The sequence below is a fragment of the Papaver somniferum genome, chromosome 3, assembly GCF_003573695.1.
Source record: "Papaver somniferum cultivar HN1 chromosome 3, ASM357369v1, whole genome shotgun sequence".
In the NCBI taxonomy this organism is placed as follows: domain Eukaryota; kingdom Viridiplantae; phylum Streptophyta; class Magnoliopsida; order Ranunculales; family Papaveraceae; genus Papaver; species Papaver somniferum.
The window spans coordinates 24,961,346-24,977,949 of record NC_039360.1 but is presented as its reverse complement, the minus strand read 5'-3'; the positions used below and the strand labels follow the sequence as shown (position 1 = coordinate 24,977,949).

At 38.7% G+C, this 16,604-nt stretch overlaps 2 protein-coding genes across 2 annotated transcripts; both read right to left on the bottom strand.

The window, feature by feature from the left end:
- Positions 1-1,809: 1,809 nt before the first annotated feature.
- Positions 1,810-8,504, bottom strand: LOC113359178 (F-box protein CPR1-like). Its single transcript, XM_026602853.1, has 2 exons — positions 7,327-8,504; positions 1,810-1,942 (listed from the first exon to the last, which is right to left on the bottom strand). The coding sequence occupies exons 1-2, from the start codon at positions 8,502-8,504 to the stop codon at positions 1,810-1,812; spliced, it is 1,311 nt and encodes a 436-aa protein (XP_026458638.1).
- A 1,003-nt stretch (positions 8,505-9,507) lies between these two features.
- Positions 9,508-13,027, bottom strand: LOC113355607 (G-type lectin S-receptor-like serine/threonine-protein kinase At1g11300). Its single transcript, XM_026598509.1, has 8 exons — positions 12,921-13,027; positions 11,801-11,914; positions 11,594-11,707; positions 11,236-11,453; positions 10,944-11,154; positions 10,598-10,835; positions 10,352-10,502; positions 9,508-10,239 (listed from the first exon to the last, which is right to left on the bottom strand). The coding sequence occupies exons 3-8, from the start codon at positions 11,658-11,660 to the stop codon at positions 9,943-9,945; spliced, it is 1,182 nt and encodes a 393-aa protein (XP_026454294.1). The 5' UTR covers positions 11,661-11,707; positions 11,801-11,914; positions 12,921-13,027; the 3' UTR covers positions 9,508-9,942.
- Between the last annotated feature and the right edge of the window lie 3,577 nt (positions 13,028-16,604).

Genomic DNA, 16,604 nt, shown 5'->3' with positions numbered 1-16,604 from the left:
TAGATTTTTTAGTTGCTAGAGTTCTCCCTTATATAGTCTTTTAAATCAGGGTTTGTTTTCAATCAAACCTAATATAGCTTAGTAACAAAGCATTAATTATTCACTGTTAGATGAAAACCTGATTTAAGATTCAAGCTAATTCTGCTTAAAATCAAAGAAATATTTCTCCACCATTATATGGTCTTAGCTTGTTACACACAAATGAATTTTACTTTCATTTAGATATGGATAACCGTACCTAAACGTGTATATTGAGTTGGCTCAATAATAGTTAACGGAAGTTAGCCATATGAACACTTTTGTCTTAACCACAATCATCCAACACTTATAGATTAATTATGATGATTAATCAATCATGAAAGATAATAAAATGAATCTGATTGTGTTTCAAATAGAGTTGTTCAATTGTTCACTATTTGACGGAAACATATATGAACCAATTGAATCAAAATCGGATTGATTCATAAAAATCAATTCATGAACATTAAGCTACGGTTTACAAAGATTGCATTCCTTAATTCATAAATGTATTTGTTCATAATGAAAAATAGTTAACCGATTTTAGAACTTTAACCACTAAGTGTGCAAATAGGTACGCAAACTATAGCTTCCGGACTTTGGTCTTGTGCGGCAATTTCGAAAACTGATATGCATATTGTTGTCCCGGAACAACTCAGGTAGAACTGTTCTCTTACTGGTATTCATACTTGGTTCCCGGACTTTAACAGTTAAAACCGTTCGCATACTAGGTATGAAAACAAGGTTTCTGAACCTGAATAATACCACTTACAACAGTTTGCATACTGGTATGCATACTTTGCTATATCCAGAAAAAAGTTAATTGTTCTAAACTCTCATTTCAATCATTGAAACATCCTTAGAAGACGACAATAGCTGTCTCACACAAACTATTAGCTTATAAGTAATTTTTAAGTGATCGAATGATCAATACGAAACATTCCAAGTAGACATCAAATGATTGTCTCACACAAATCATGTAAGATGTTTCAAGGCAATTTTCACACGATCATCCTTATTATTTAGTTTCCAATAAATAAATTGTTTCCAACTAAACTCGTCAAGAATATGATGAACGTAGCTAAAGCAAAAAGTTTCCAACACATATTTCGAGAACTAGATAACCGAGTTAAACTCAGCTCGAAATATCAAATGTGTATAATATAAAAGTCTATATATCTATACAACTTAGTCTTATTAGAAGATAGAATAGAATAGACTTCTGAGTGACAGATAAGTTTTAGTCTCCACATACCTTTTATTGATGAAGTTCCTCCAAGCTCTCCTCAGTAGATCTTCGTCTTCAATCGATGAACGCTGTGAAGTCTAAAGATCAACTACACATTCTATCCTAATCCAAGACATAGCTATAAGTAGACTAGAAATCAAGACTTATAGTTTTGATCAACTAAACTTGACAAACAAGCTTGAGATAGCAACGCTGCGAGTTCGTCCGAGCAATGCTCTAACACCCACCGATTCTGTGGATTTCATTATGAATCTTTTCTTCTTTAGTCATACTTATATCTTTTTGTTTTGATTTTACTTTTAGCAGATTTCACCCATTTAAGCTTCTACAACTGAGATATTCAAGAAGAGGATGTTCAAAGGAAGCATAGGTAGTCATATGGAGCCAATACAAGTTCGTTTTTGTCCTAAAGACGAAATTAGAGAAGACATTGGAACTGGCCAATCAACTCGCATATGAAGAATTTGAAGAGTTCAGCAAAGTTTAAAGCAATAGGAGAAGAGATATTAGAGCTTGGATGGTACAGATATAGAGGATATGTATCAACTTTGAGCAGCTGCTTTAGAAGAACTTGTTGTTGTTGCCAATGCTGGTGTTGGTGGTGGTGTTGCTGGTGGTGATGCTTCTACTGATGATGATGCTCCAAATCTTGTTACTCCATGATGCTTTATTATGCTAATTAAGACATTATAGGTATAAGATTTTAATACTTAGTGGTTTGTAATCATCTTAACACTTGTTTGGATCATCAAATAATAGTCTAAGATAAACAGATATTTGAGGGTGAAAACGGTTTCTGCTGGTTTTAGTAAATTCATGTGTGTGGATGAGAAACGAGTCTAGACCCCAAATAATGTACTGCACGGGAGTACTTTTGATTCGAGAGATCAATCTGTACAACCCTGGCCTAAACCAAGAAATGGTCGTTCCAGGCTTGCTTTGGTCACAAAGTGAAGGAGATAGGTTGGTATTAGAGAGGGAAGCGAAGAAAGTGTTGAGACCAGAATACTTGATTCTGAAGGTGTGGTTGTTCACGACTTGTATCAGAAAGTAGAACTGGCTAGCTGAAAGCTATCAGGTGATTTCTGGATACTGTGTTGCTCTCTTGACCAAAACTTATTGTTTGGTGGAAATGGGTGAAACCTATTTATACAAGTCGTAGTAAAACGTATCCTGGTCTCGTAGGAAGTGAAAACGATTGAGTAGTGGAAGAGTGGAGTAACGTGTAACGTCGGAATTTATGCTTCCATGATAAAGGAAACGTTTACACCATTACTTCTTGCCACTACTAACCGCCCTTCTTCATGACACTTTCTTGTAATGGGTGTATTGCACGCCGCACGTTGTAAACCGCTAGACCATGCAATACCCTGATTAGTATCCCCCAGTTTGTGACATGTTTGATGTCTCGAGTGTTTTTGTGGAAAACATGTAGCAATTTGCTACGTGTGGCAAGATAAAATCAAGCGGCTTGCCGCAGGAAAATAGCATGCGATGCTATTAGGATTGCCTTGGATGGTCACCTGAAACTTGCCACAAGCCTGCCGGCTCGGTGGTGAACTTTGATGGTTAAGATTGCATCTCATGATGAAGGGTAGCCGTTGATTATGGATACCTGCTGTTGGCGCCTAGTAATGGCGCAATGGCACCTTTGGTGCATGCCAGCAGCATTGCAGCATGGCTCGTGCATGTCAACGACATGGTGGTGAAAGTGGCGCCTGGCGTAGTCATATCCACTAGATTTAGGCGGCTGGTCGCCTAAAACCTGCCACAAGCCTGCCAGCTCGGTGGCGAACTTGGATGGCTGAGATTGTGTCTCATGAGGAAGGGCAGCCGTTGTTTATGGCTACCTTCTATTTGCGCCTGGTAATGGCGCAATGTCCCCTTTGGTGCATGCCAGCAGCATTGCAGCATGGCTTGGCATGGCTCGTGCATGCCAGTGGCACGGTGGTGCAAGTGGCGCCTGGCGCAGCCATAGCCACTAGATTTAGGCGGCTGGTCGCCTAAAACCTGCCACAAACCTGCCAGCTCCGTGGATAACTTGGATGGATGAGATTACATCTCATGAGGAAGGGTAGTCGTTGATTATGGATACCTTCTATTGGCGCCTGGTAATGGCGCAATGGCACCTTTGGTGCATGCCAGCCGCATTACGACATGGCTGGCATAGTTTTTGCATTCCAGTGGCGCCTGACGTAGCCATAGCCACTAGATTTATGCGGCTAGTCGCCTAAAACCTGCCACAAGCCTGCCAGCTCGGTGGCGAACTTGGATGGCTGAGATTGCATCTCATGAGGAAGGGTAGCCGTTGATTATGGATACCTTCTATTGGCGCCTGGTAATGGCGCAATGGCACCTTTGGTGCATGCCAGCGGCATTGCGGCATGGCTGGCATAGTTTGTGCATGCCAGTGGCACGATGGTGCAAGTGGCGCCTGGCGTAGCCATGGCCGCTGGATTTTTGGCATGTTTATGTTAGATTCAAACGTGGTGTGGCAACATCAGTTTTAATGGCCACATTGTTTGGCTCGGTTGGCGCAGAAACTTTGCCTAAATTAGGGTTTGGCATATCGAAACCCTAATTAGCGTATATGGCATGTAGTATGCAGTAGGTGGCACGTTTGGCATGTGTACTTGGCATGCCTGTTTGCGTGTGCGATTGGCATGCTTTTGGCATGTTTGGCATGCCGTTTGGCATGTGCGCCTAGCATGCTTGTTTTTGGCATGTTTGACATGTCGTTGGCGTGTTGGCATGATTTTGGGAAGCCAGCTTGGTAGGGTAACCTTTTGACACAATTTCCATCCTTTTTAAAGTTGTGGCAGGTTTAGAGCAACCTGATTGGTCAATGAAAGCAGGGAGCCGACCAAACATGGGCGTGGCCACCCTTTTGGTGCGCGTGGCAGGTTTAGTGCGACCTGATTGGTCGATGGAAAATAGGGCCGGAAAGTATGGGTCCAGCCACAACTTATATGCATGTGGCAAGTTTAAGGCGACCTGATTGATCGAGGGAAATAAGTCTGGTTTAGGATGGGGTGTGTCCAATGGAAAATGGCTCCGGTAGGCCTAAGGCATGGCCACGCCTCTCTTTGTTGCTGCTCCTATCCTGCGGATCGTTGCTTTCTGATTCAGGGCAAGATTTTGCATCTGCTAATCCATGGAGGATTAATTACCTAGTTTTCCTAGGCTTAATTTCGACAAGCAAGGTCCGATATACTACGCAAGGCGCAAAACCCCAACTTTTGCAAATTAGTCAGGATAATTGATTGAATTATATGTGTTGACACAGGGTTCTTTTAAGTTCGTTGCCAGAGAGAAACATGCTTTCTGATTGAATACCTTATGCAAAGACCTTATCCTTAATACTTGGAATTTCGTGCTACTCTGCTGCGAGTGAACACAAATTTTCATGCCATATCAACATTGAGGGTTCATCCGGGGAACATAGCACTGAAAGCATTCAAAGAAACTTATATTAATTGAGTGTAGGCAAGGTGCCAAAATTTACAGAATGCCTGGGATTGTTGCTACATGCACCATTTTGGATAAATTTCATAAGAAAATATTGAGTTGCTCAATAAATGTGTCAGTGAAGAGGTTGACACTCATGGCTCTGTTTCCTTACAGAGTGACGTCACATCAGATATAAGGTTTTACAATTCTAACCCTAAGCTAAAAACCACCATCAACAACAGGATAACATATAAAGTAAAGTAGTCCAAGGTCATTTAAACCAAAGTCTAGTAAGTCATAAAGCACTAAAAAAAATATCTAGGATCAAAAGATAATTAAAGGCATCACTCAATTAAGATCGGGTGTATCCATCATGTCAATGGAGAATGACTCTTGTTTCCCTGGAAGTCTGAAATTATGAGGTTGGCGTCAGGGGTAGAATCATCTTCTTCCACATAGTGAGTTTCTTGTTCTACATACTCCCTATACTTCTTGAAGATGAATACGAGTTTGTTACTAGCCTTGCATAACTGGTATCAATATGCAGTAGGCCCACACTTATAACAAAGTCCGTTTTCAACTTCGTCCTTCTTAATATGGGGATTTCTAGGAGTTTCCTTAACCTTGGTACCGCCACCACTTGGAGCCATAAGGTCCATCTCTACGCCAAACATTAGAATTACCTCCACGCCCTAGACCTCGAATGGGTCCTTTATGTCCTTATCAACGTACGTATAGATACTAGAATATGAATTATCAACATGTCTAACCCTCTTTCTTTTATGGTTCTTTCCTCTATTGACCTTCCCATAATTACTTCAGGATTTTTCTTTTTTCAGAAAGCTCTAACATTGTTATTCACAAGGATCTCATTATGCTTCTCAGCTACTTGAAGTAAGTTAATTAGCTTACTAAAAGTGGCGATCCTTTTATTGTCAACTTCTAATGGATATTGGTTCGTTAGTATCATCGGAGATATAGAAAACACGGACAACGTTTTCTGAATCATTTCAGCATCTGTTAGTTTCTTGCCACGGAAACGTGCTTGGAGCTATAACATGTCTTTCTGGAAGTCATTCACTTTTACATAATCCAGGAAACGAAATTCATCCTACTGGACTGTTAGCTGTGGGAGCAAAGAGTCTGTGAATATTCCCGAAACGACTTTCATGGAATCCCATAATCCTTTTAGAGTTTGCAAATGGTGATAACCCCATCATAGGTTTGGATCGATATGTCTCTTAAGATACATAAGGGCATTGGCCTTTACTTTTTCGGTCGCTGGAACAACATTTTCAGTAATTGACGAATTAATGGTAGTAATGTAGTCTTTTGCCACGAAAGTGGCCTCCACATCAGCTATCCGACGATAGTACTTAAGTCCATCTGAGTCTAAAAGTTCAAATTCGGGTCATCTGTAATGTTTATGATTTTTATAATAAACAAAATTGAAGCACATAACAAAAAAATAACCAGATTCATCGTTTTTAAGTTGGTGATTAACAAACTTTTTACAAAAGGGAAATGCTCGTGTTGATAACGTTTGAGAGAAAAATATAGAGGAGACAAAAGTAGAAGAAAAAGGAATAATCTTATCTATAAAGAGGCAAGAGGCAGTAGGTATAATATTATTTATATACTGAGAAAGGGAGAAACGTAGGCATCCATTGGCCGCAGGCTCTATAACAGTTTAGATTCATTTTTGCCTTAAGAATAGGCAATAGAAAGTGAAAGTAGGACGGAGGAAGTATTTTGTTAGAGTGAATACAAGGGCGTATCATACGGCAACTATAATGGGTTTTACTTTGAACAATTTAAGAAACTCCCGGGGTTGGCCTTATTGCTTGGGGTTTGGCCCAGTTAAGACTATGCTAGAGTATCGTTTTAGAGTTTTTTCGTTCGGTTGAAGGCGTTGTTGGTACTGCTTCAGAGTTTTGGCAGTTTGGTGGTGATGAAAGGTTATTTGGTTGTTGGTGGTGGGGATTGTACGGTTGCATGTGGTTGGCGGAGTGGTTTGTGTGATTGCAACATGAATTTTTAACGATGGTGGTTGTTTGCTGGTGTTAGTACAGAGTGGGCGGTGGCTTTGGTGGTAATGGGTTGGTACTCTTAGTGTTGATGTTGCTATACATGGTGATACTAATGAATCTATTTGGTGTTATTAGTGTACCTAGGTGTAGTCTGAGACTCTCAAACTTATTCTTTTAGTTCAGCCGTTCAGGCAACCCAAAACTTACGAGACTTGGGCTACATACCGAGGAGTAGCATACGGCACTAGAAAACAGTACTTGACTAAAAAAATGGATGGTCATGAAATCAAATCGTCTTCTACAAAGTAGAAGCTCCGAAAGTGAAGCAAATTATATCCCTGAACTAACTTGCATTTGACCAAATGAATTGAAAATTTGGAATATATATTCATTAAAACTATCTTGGCAATGGCATTGTCGAAATATTGGCCTCTGTGCGCCAACATTATAGCACCACTGTCAACTCTTTTAGCTCATTTCCAAATCGGCATGTCTGCAAAATGAAAACGAGTTTGCATTGATGAGTTTATAAAGAGCATTCAATAAGTTTTTACCAACAAAAAAGAAACTGCAAAATACCTTTTTCTTTTCTTCTTTTGTTTCTGTTCTTGACCCACAAAAGTACGTGTATTAAGTGAAACTAAGTTCGTCACATATCTCTCTGCCTTGAATAACTTCTCAGCTGCCGGATAACTCGGTTTTTCAAGCTTTGGGTCATATAAAACTAAGGTAAGGTTGTTCTTCTCGAATAGAATCTCACCATTACTGAAATACTGAATAGGCCTCAACTTATTTGATTGAGCAATTGTTTCTTCAGTAATAGAGACAAGTTTTGTCCATGACTCAACCACTCCGTAATCCTGCATCACCCATAACTCCGAACGTTTCCAAGCATAATGAACATGTAAGCAAAGCTGTCCTCTCCACACGCTCAGGTTTAGTGATATGTCTTCTACCGGAAGATCTAGCTCACGATCCAAATGTTGCAGTAGAGGAACTTCAAAAGTCTCGTTGCTAACATCAAAAGAGACAATCTTAGGTTTGTAGTTTCTTCCTTTCCAATTCTTTTCAGCTATCCAATGAAGACCCCCACGATAGAAAACCGAAGTTGAACTCTGACAACAGAATGCATAAGGAAAGCAAGATGGAATACACTTCGATGAATTCGTTCCTAATGTGTAAACCTCGACTCCACACCCATCATCTCTATAAATTGGATCCCTAAGTTTCAAAATCCACCTAGGAGTAATTGCGTTATCATAATAACCAAGAATTCTAACCAACTTGTAATCATCAATGTTAGAGTCATAGCCTAACCCATACCGAAAAGTGCCACTCAATGCGTATTCCTCATTTACGGAGGTGTTCATTAATTCAATTTTCTTATATTCTTGTGTAGATGGATTCCAAATGCATATAATGTCTTTACCAGTAGCCATGCAGAGCAAACCATTACAAGTAGCCCAAAACTGCACTCCATAATCTGGTGATTTGAAAGGGTAATCTACTACGAATGCTGCAGCTGTACGTAGACTTGCTTCGTAATCTACTACTGAGTAAATCCGTTTATCTAAATTATTTATAAGCAGGAGACTGGATTTGTTTTTGTGAATTGCATAATCATGATGGATCTTAACAAAACTAGGATGAGTTATTATATTTAACCAAGACTTGCATACACACCTCAATGCGCATATAGACCTTGCTGGTAATCTTGCAAATATGTCCACCAGAATGTCGTCTGAGATTGCAGACATTATTGCTGCCTGCGTAATACTAAAGGTTTTCTTCCTTCTGCGGTTTACTTATTATATAAGTGTTGATGAGACTAAATGAGAAAACCTAATTATGAATATGAACGGTCCGTATTAAAAATAACTTTGATATCAAATATCAGCCGTGGATTTTATATTTGACCTACTAGTTGTATGTTTTTTCCACCTCAATTGACTCGCCTGAGATATTTGACCCACTGGTTGTATGTTTTTTCCAAGTCAATTGACTCGCCTAAATCTGATTCATATGTGTATGATTCACTATATCTCAGATACTACCTCCGTTTCCAAAAAATAGGCTGGTTTCATGTACTAATTACACATGAAACAAGTATATTATTTTGAAATCGAGGAAGTAGTAATCTATTATATCTGACTTAAAAGAAAAGCTTTTAAATCATATGTGCCACAAAAGGCACGTACAAAACCTTGAGTCAGATATAAAAACAACATCTGACTATGACCGAGTCAGATTCAATTGAACAAGGTGCTAGATATCGAAACTCCAGTAAAACCTCGAGTCAGATATCAGAAACAACATCTGACTATGACCGAGTTAGATTCAACTGAACAAGGTGCTAGTTATTGAAACCCCAGTCAGAAAAAGGAATCTCAGAATTAGGTTATTACTATAGTATATAGCTAACAGGGGAAGAAGGAGAGATGCACTCTAAACGAGAGAAAAGGTGATAATTATCAATTAAGATGCTCCCATCAAAGATAAAGTTAATTATCAAGTTGCCCAAGGATGAAAATCTGCATGACGAATTTGCAAGTGCAGCAACCACACAAAAACGCAACTCTCAAAACATAAACCGATTTGATTTTACATTACTCGGGGTAACTACTTTTACATACCTAATATTTCGACAATTTCTAGTGCGTCTCTAGATTGCAGGGTTGATTCTGATTACTACGATGATTTTTTTTTTTTTTTTTTTTTTTTTTTTGTAGAATTTTGATTTTGAGTGCAAAGGATGCCAGACGTGTCACAGTGTTTGGGAGAATAATAGTATTTGCTTCAAAGCTTTTGATGGCCATACAACTACATATCTTCCTCATTCGGAATGGATGCAATTCGATTGCAGTACCTGTGGGGCGCTTTGATAATTACCCAGTCTCTATGGGAAATGGCAGCCCAGAGTAGAATTAAATTCCAACACTAATTTTCTAGTTACTTATAAGTAAGTGGTCAGCTCTATGCATCTATTTATCTTTCAGACTAACAAACAATAGGAGACCATTTTCGGTTCTTTTTGTCACTAGCAAGAAAGGTTCTGCTTGTAAAGCAACACAAATCCACATGACACATTTATGCCAGAAATCCTTTATCTCAAGTAATTTAGTAAAAATCAAGTCAGGCATTGAGTTTGCATAAATTTCAAGAATTGCAGACTTGCGTTGCAGATGAAAGGAAATGTTATCGACCTGCAACCGCAGTTTGAGTGAGACTGTTATTCGAGCAGTAAATTTGTAAGAATCTAGACTTATCTGATGAGGTTGAGGAGGCAAATGGAGGTTCTTTGGGAGTTGGCCGATCAGTTTCACTGCGAAGCATGAGATCCACTGCGGCCATTGTTGGCCTATCTACTGCTCTAGTTTGAACACATAACAGCCCAATATGAATACATTTCACAGCTTCTGATGGAGTATATGAATCACCCAAAGCTTCGTCGATAATCTCTGACCATTTGCCTTCATTACAGAGTCTCCAAGCCTGAAGCACAATTCAAAATACGTAAGCTAATAATTCAGAACAACTGGATATCAAAATACATAAGCTCATAATTCAGAACAACATTGAAGAGTTGGTGGATATATGTACTCACATGAAGTAAAAGGTTTAAAGGCTGTTCGGGATCATAAAAGCTATTATTCCTCTTACTGCTCACTATCTCTAGCATCAACACTCCAAAACTAAAGACGTCAGATTTTTCTGAAAATGTTCCTCCCATTATATACTCTGGTGACATATAACCGCTGCATTTGATGGTAAGTACACGTTATGTAAATACTTGATGACTAGATGAGTACATGAAGTATATGATAATTGAGGAATATATTATGGTGCTCACAATGTGCCAACCACCCTACTAGTATTTGCTATTGTTTGGTTCCCTTCAAATATCCGCGCCATGCCAAAGTCTGAAATTTTCGGGTTCATGTTTTCATCTAATAGAATGTTGCTTACTTTGAGATCTCTATGAATAACCCTCAATTGAGAGTCGCGGTGAAGGTAGAGAAGGCCCCGCGCAAGCCCTCCAATAATATTAAAGCGTTTGTTCCAATCCAAGAGTGCACTTTCTCTTGAATCTGATAACACATATAGCACCATGTTATAGCTTACAACTTAGAATAAAAACGAAAGAATAATGAATTATCAGTAGCTGTAAAAGGGTTCAAGAAGGTAAGTAGACAAACCAAAGAGAAATGCATCCAATCTTTTATTGGGCATGTATTCATAAACCAGCATGTCTTCTTCACCTTCACCGCAGTAACCCAAAAGCTTAACAAGGTTCCTGTGTTGGAGTTTGGATATTAGTATAACCTCATTCTTCAACTCTTCAATCCCCTGCCTTGAGCTTTTGGAAAGTCTTTTCACTGCTATTTCTTGACCATTTTGTAATTTTCCCTAAGCACAATCAGCAAATGAAATGATCTATAGACATTATACATGATCATAAGAATTTACAAAAATGTAGCGGAATACTACCTTATACACTGGCCCAAAACCCCCCTCTCCAAGCTTATTCGTTGAACAGAAGTTGTTGGTTGCATCGGCTATACCAGCAAAGTCATACAGCCGTAATTCAGGTTCTTCTCCGTTAGGTACACCATCTTTTAACAATTTTTTATTTGCAGAATCTTCTGGAATGTGTTTGAAACCAATCAGTATTCTTTTGACTCTTTTCAGTGATCTTTGCATAGTTCCTGATTTCATCGAAGATTGAAAATAAATAAAGGTAAATATAAATAGGATGTGTTATTTTACCAGCGTATAACGTCAGTACCTGCAGAAGATAAATACATGAAATTACACCCATCTTACTAGAAAAAAGGGTTGTATTTACCTCTTTGATCAGCCATCCTACTGAACAAGTAGCCGAAGACACATATGGCACATGCAGCTGAAGCCATGACAGGAATGATTATAGTGAGGTTTCGTCATATTGATTTCTTCTTGCCTGAAACAACTTGACTGAAGTAGTTAGTGACAGCGCGCAGCATAATAGCAGGAAACTAGTGTGAGTAGTGCAGTGCCGGTCATCATGTTTTACCTGCCAAAGAAAATTTAGAAAATTTGAGATAAGAGATCTCTTCCGCCAGGGTCAGCATCTGAAAGTTTCAGATTTAACAACTCTCCATCCCATATTGAGCACCCTTTGCTACCACTATAAGCATAAGCATTACATGAACATTTGTCCGCACAGGCAAAATAGCATGTTCCACGGCTATTAACTCCGGAAATATTAGACTGGGGAGGCAGGCTCATGTTCACAATTCGTTAAAAACCAACATCGCTCCCACACTGCAATGGGGCTTTCCTAATGCACCTACCAGTTGAACCGCCTAAACTCCAATCTTTTGAAGAGTCTTCTCTGAAACCTTGTAAGCAGCAACTACATGTCATAGTAACCTGGTGGCAAACACCAAATGCCCCACAAACGCCATAAACATCACAAGTATTATTTGGTCCCGACCAAATCGATTTCCACTCAGCAGTTTGACTGGACCATGTTAATAGCTTCATTTGTCCAGACAAATCCACTACAAATCTAGAATAAATACTGGTATCATAAAGTGCATAGGTAAAGTAGGTTTCTTCATCGTTCGTTTTATGGCTAAACTTGTAAACATGGTTCGATCTCATCTCAGGAATCAAGCGGAAGGCTTTGCGCTGCCTGTTCCATTATCCTCTAGCCCCATACATATTAAACATGTTCCACTTCATAATAAGCTGGATGTTATCTTTTATGTCCACTTGTAAAGAGAATATACCAGGAGCAGGATCTTCTTCGTTTCTCCATGAAATAAGGCGTTGAGAGTTGTTTGTACGTTTGTCAAACCCAAATTTTCCACCAGCTAGCCATGTATTAGTAGGTTCATCAAAGCTCTGCCAAATCACGGCAGAGCGTTTGACACATCTCTCACAACAAGATTTCCTTCATCGCCAAGCAGCTTGAGAGGAACTCAACGTAGTGCTTGAGCTCAAACTAGTTGACCAAATCGGAACTTGGGATGTGTCCTAGAGAACTAGAGTTCCGTTCTCTAAGAGCTTCAGTTCTGAAGTAGACGAGTCTGTAAGGGGCCTATCTCTGTTTGCTACCCAAACTACTATTAAGTATTGAAATGGTACTTTTTTATACCAGATACCTATGTACCAATTCAGAGACTTACCTGGTCTGAAAAAACCCAACTCAAAGTCGCCTCCTTTTGATGTAAGCGTCTTTTTCCAATTAAAGATTCGCCTACTGAGAGGGTATCAACTGCAACTGAAAGACGGTTTTTGGATGACAAGAAGACAAGAGAAATCAGAATCATAACAAAATACCATGATATTGAATTGTTTTTATCATCCATCTCTATGCATATACATACACATACATGAATATAGAAAACCAAGACTACAAATGTTCTTCTTATTTTACTTTGATCTAAAATTAGTTTTTTGGTTCCAACTCTACACAAAATTAAAGATACCAAAACTCGAAGCAAGAAAAAAGCTTAGTTTCACTAAATGTCTCAAATTCAATCTTTGAAATACAAGGTCTCTGCTACTTATCTTTCTAGTCTTGAGAATTCAAAGATGGACCCATATATAGCTGTCCCATTGTTGTCTTTGTGCCAATTAAGATTTCAAATGGTTGTGTTGATTGCTTTGTGCAAAATTTCCTAGTTAAATGGCCTTAGTTGGTGGCGATTTATTGTTTTTTGTGACACTTATTTCCATGGGCCAAATCGAGTTAACTAGAGTAGAGTTAAGTAATAGAAATGGGGTTCAATTGGTCTGTGTGTTCTACCTTAAATAGGAATTTGTAACTTTCTACACAAATTGGGAGATATAAACTTCTAAGTTATTTTAGGGGCTTTTCACAAAAATAGGCCCGTTTTTTTGGTACTTTTCATTTCTATGCCACTTTTTTTATTTATTGCTAGACTAGACAAGTTTTGACCAAAAGTGATGGATGAAAAGTTAGCTACAGTTATCTTCCAGCTGTCCATATCTTCTTAGCTAAAAAGACGTTTTAGTCCTTCAAATCTTCATCAACGACACAGATTGCATAATAAAGAGAACGGCAAAGATGTAGTCTTCGATTATCGAAACCATCACTTCCAAACACCATCAATACTTTCTTCACAAACTGAACCTTAATCTACTTTGCTTCTCAATTTCTATCAAACCCCTTTTCTTCACTAATGAGCAGAAGAAAGAAAACGGAAGGAGAAGAAAACAAAGAAGAAGAAGATAAGAAGAAGAAGAATGAATTAATCCTCGATAGCAACACATGATGTCGTCTGGTTCTCAGATAATTAGGCTCGAGTGGTTTATCATGGCCAGCTTCAACAATAGCATAATCTCCACTGCAAACCAGCTTCAACAAAAACACCTGTTGTACCAGCCCTGTATCCTAGACATACATCTAATCATGGCAACAACTCAGCCCACAGCTGCAATCTAACCAAACCATTTCAACCATTTCAAAAATGCATATATCAATTCGGTACCAACCACTGCAGCAGAATGGCTTCACTGCATCTGAAGTCCCAACCATCAAACTCTATGTTTCCCTTCTTCCCAGCTTCTCCTTCTCTAACCATCACAACCACTACTGATTCTAATTAACCCCAATTTGTAAAGACCTTCTACAGAACTCAAAAATTCAACACAACCACCAAAAATTGCAGTAATAAGGAGGTACAGAAAATCCTATTATTTCCTTCCCCGTCAGCCACCATAATCAACAACATCAATTACCCATTTCTCTCAATTCACTGACAACACCACCCCAAAATTCTTACCCCAAAAATCAAATGAAAATTTTTGAACACATCCCCTAGAGCCTATTAACACATCAATTTTCGGTACCCATTCTAGCATCAATATTAAACAGAATCAGTTGCCTCATGAATATGAATCGAACCCCCAGCTCCTTCTTACAATCATATACACCAACCATTCTCAGTTCATACTTCTCCGACCACCAGCTGCACCATCACAGATACATCATCTGTAATTTCAATACCACCATCCCAGACATCATTAGCTCCATGTTCCTATTTCTCAACTGCAGCACTACCAGAATTTTTGCTAAATTCGAAATCTAGCTCAACCCAAAATAAAAAATCGGCTTACAGATAAAAAATCTAGCTTCTTTTCTCCGACCACCAGCTGCACCATCACAGATAAAAAATCTATCTAATGTTCATACTGTTTACAAGTAACATCTAGTCTAAGTGTTGTTCAATAACCATATCCAGAATCCAGAATTCTTAAAATACAAATTCTTTATGTAAATGCATACCACCCTTTAACTTCTTTTCTTGATTTGCTATAAATCAAAGATTTTATTGAGTAAATACTAGTATATAAGATTACCAGATGGACACCATACATGACGATAATGGAGCCTGGATCTTCTGAATTCCTTCATAGGAAGGAACGATGAGCTCCCTCATTTTTCTGGCCTTGTGCAACAAGCAGCGGATCAATGATGTTTCTCCACCCATTGTAGTCTATAGCTGAGCCACTATCAGGCAGAGAGAACCCATTCACACAAAAAAATGGTGTCCCAAACACTCCTCTAGTGCATCCATACTGTACCACCGACAAGAAAGACAAGCACCACTTACATGAGATACGTAAATGATAACACCACGGGAATCCAATAACAGTGATGAGGAGTAACAACAACAAAATTGACTCCATCGAGGGTAATTAGGTCTGCTGTTGTGAAAGTACTCCATGCATATCTTAAGAGATAATTAGAAGAGAGATCGAAAGGATTTGATTGTTGAGAAATAGGAATTTTTGCTAAATTCGAAATCTAGCTCAACTCAATCTGATTCAATCTTCTCTGAATTCAACAACATCATCACCAATTTCTCTTCCTTCTCTCAATTTTGAACTAAATCAATTTGATTCGAACCCATTCTTTTCCTTGTTCTTCTCACAAATCCTAGTTGTCTCAATTTCTTTTTTCTCCATTATCAAGCATCAACGACAATAACAGCAAGTGTTCTTCCTTGAATTAATTTCTCCAATCTATCTCACTAAAATCGATCGAAACTCAAATCTGAGTCGAACCCATTCTTCAATCCATTGTTCCCATAAATTTCTCCATCTCCAGTCCTTTGTTCTTCTTCATCTCCGCTGAACCAAACCCATCTTTTATATTATAAATTAGAACCCAAAATCAGAATCGATCTTGTTTTTGCGCTATTGGGTAGCAGGAACCACCATAGTTTGTTTACTGGTTCTAATCTGTTTTGTTTCGGCTGGTGAAGAACATAGATGGGGAAGAAGAGCGGAGATCGAAGAGAGGAATGAAGGGATTTTAGGGTAATGATGTAAATTGGATATCATTGCCACTCAAAAATCTTCGAGATATCCTGCTCTTAGATTAGGGGTCCAGATAGAAGCACGTGAGGGATAATAATTATGATACTGACACACTACAAAGAGGGAATTTTAGTAATCTTACCCAGCTCCGGATATCTCCCTATATGATATTTTGGCGAGATATTGACAAGTCAACGCGATAACTTGACCGAGATGGTTAAAGTGGATGGAATCCGTTTAACTTGCCTAGTTTTGCAAGAAATAAAAAAAGTGGCCTAGAAATGAAAGTGAGGGTCCAGACCAGGCCTACTTCTGCATATAATCCTTATTTTAGATTAGCACATCAACAAGAATATCATGATATAAGCACTAAAATATGAAATGACTTCATGCAAGAGATTAACCAATTAAAATTAGTAGCACAAACCACAAAACTGAACTCACATGCAAAATTGAGCAATCTGAAAGTGTGTACAGGGTAGGGAACCATAGCATACCTGAGTCACTGAGTGCATCAAAAT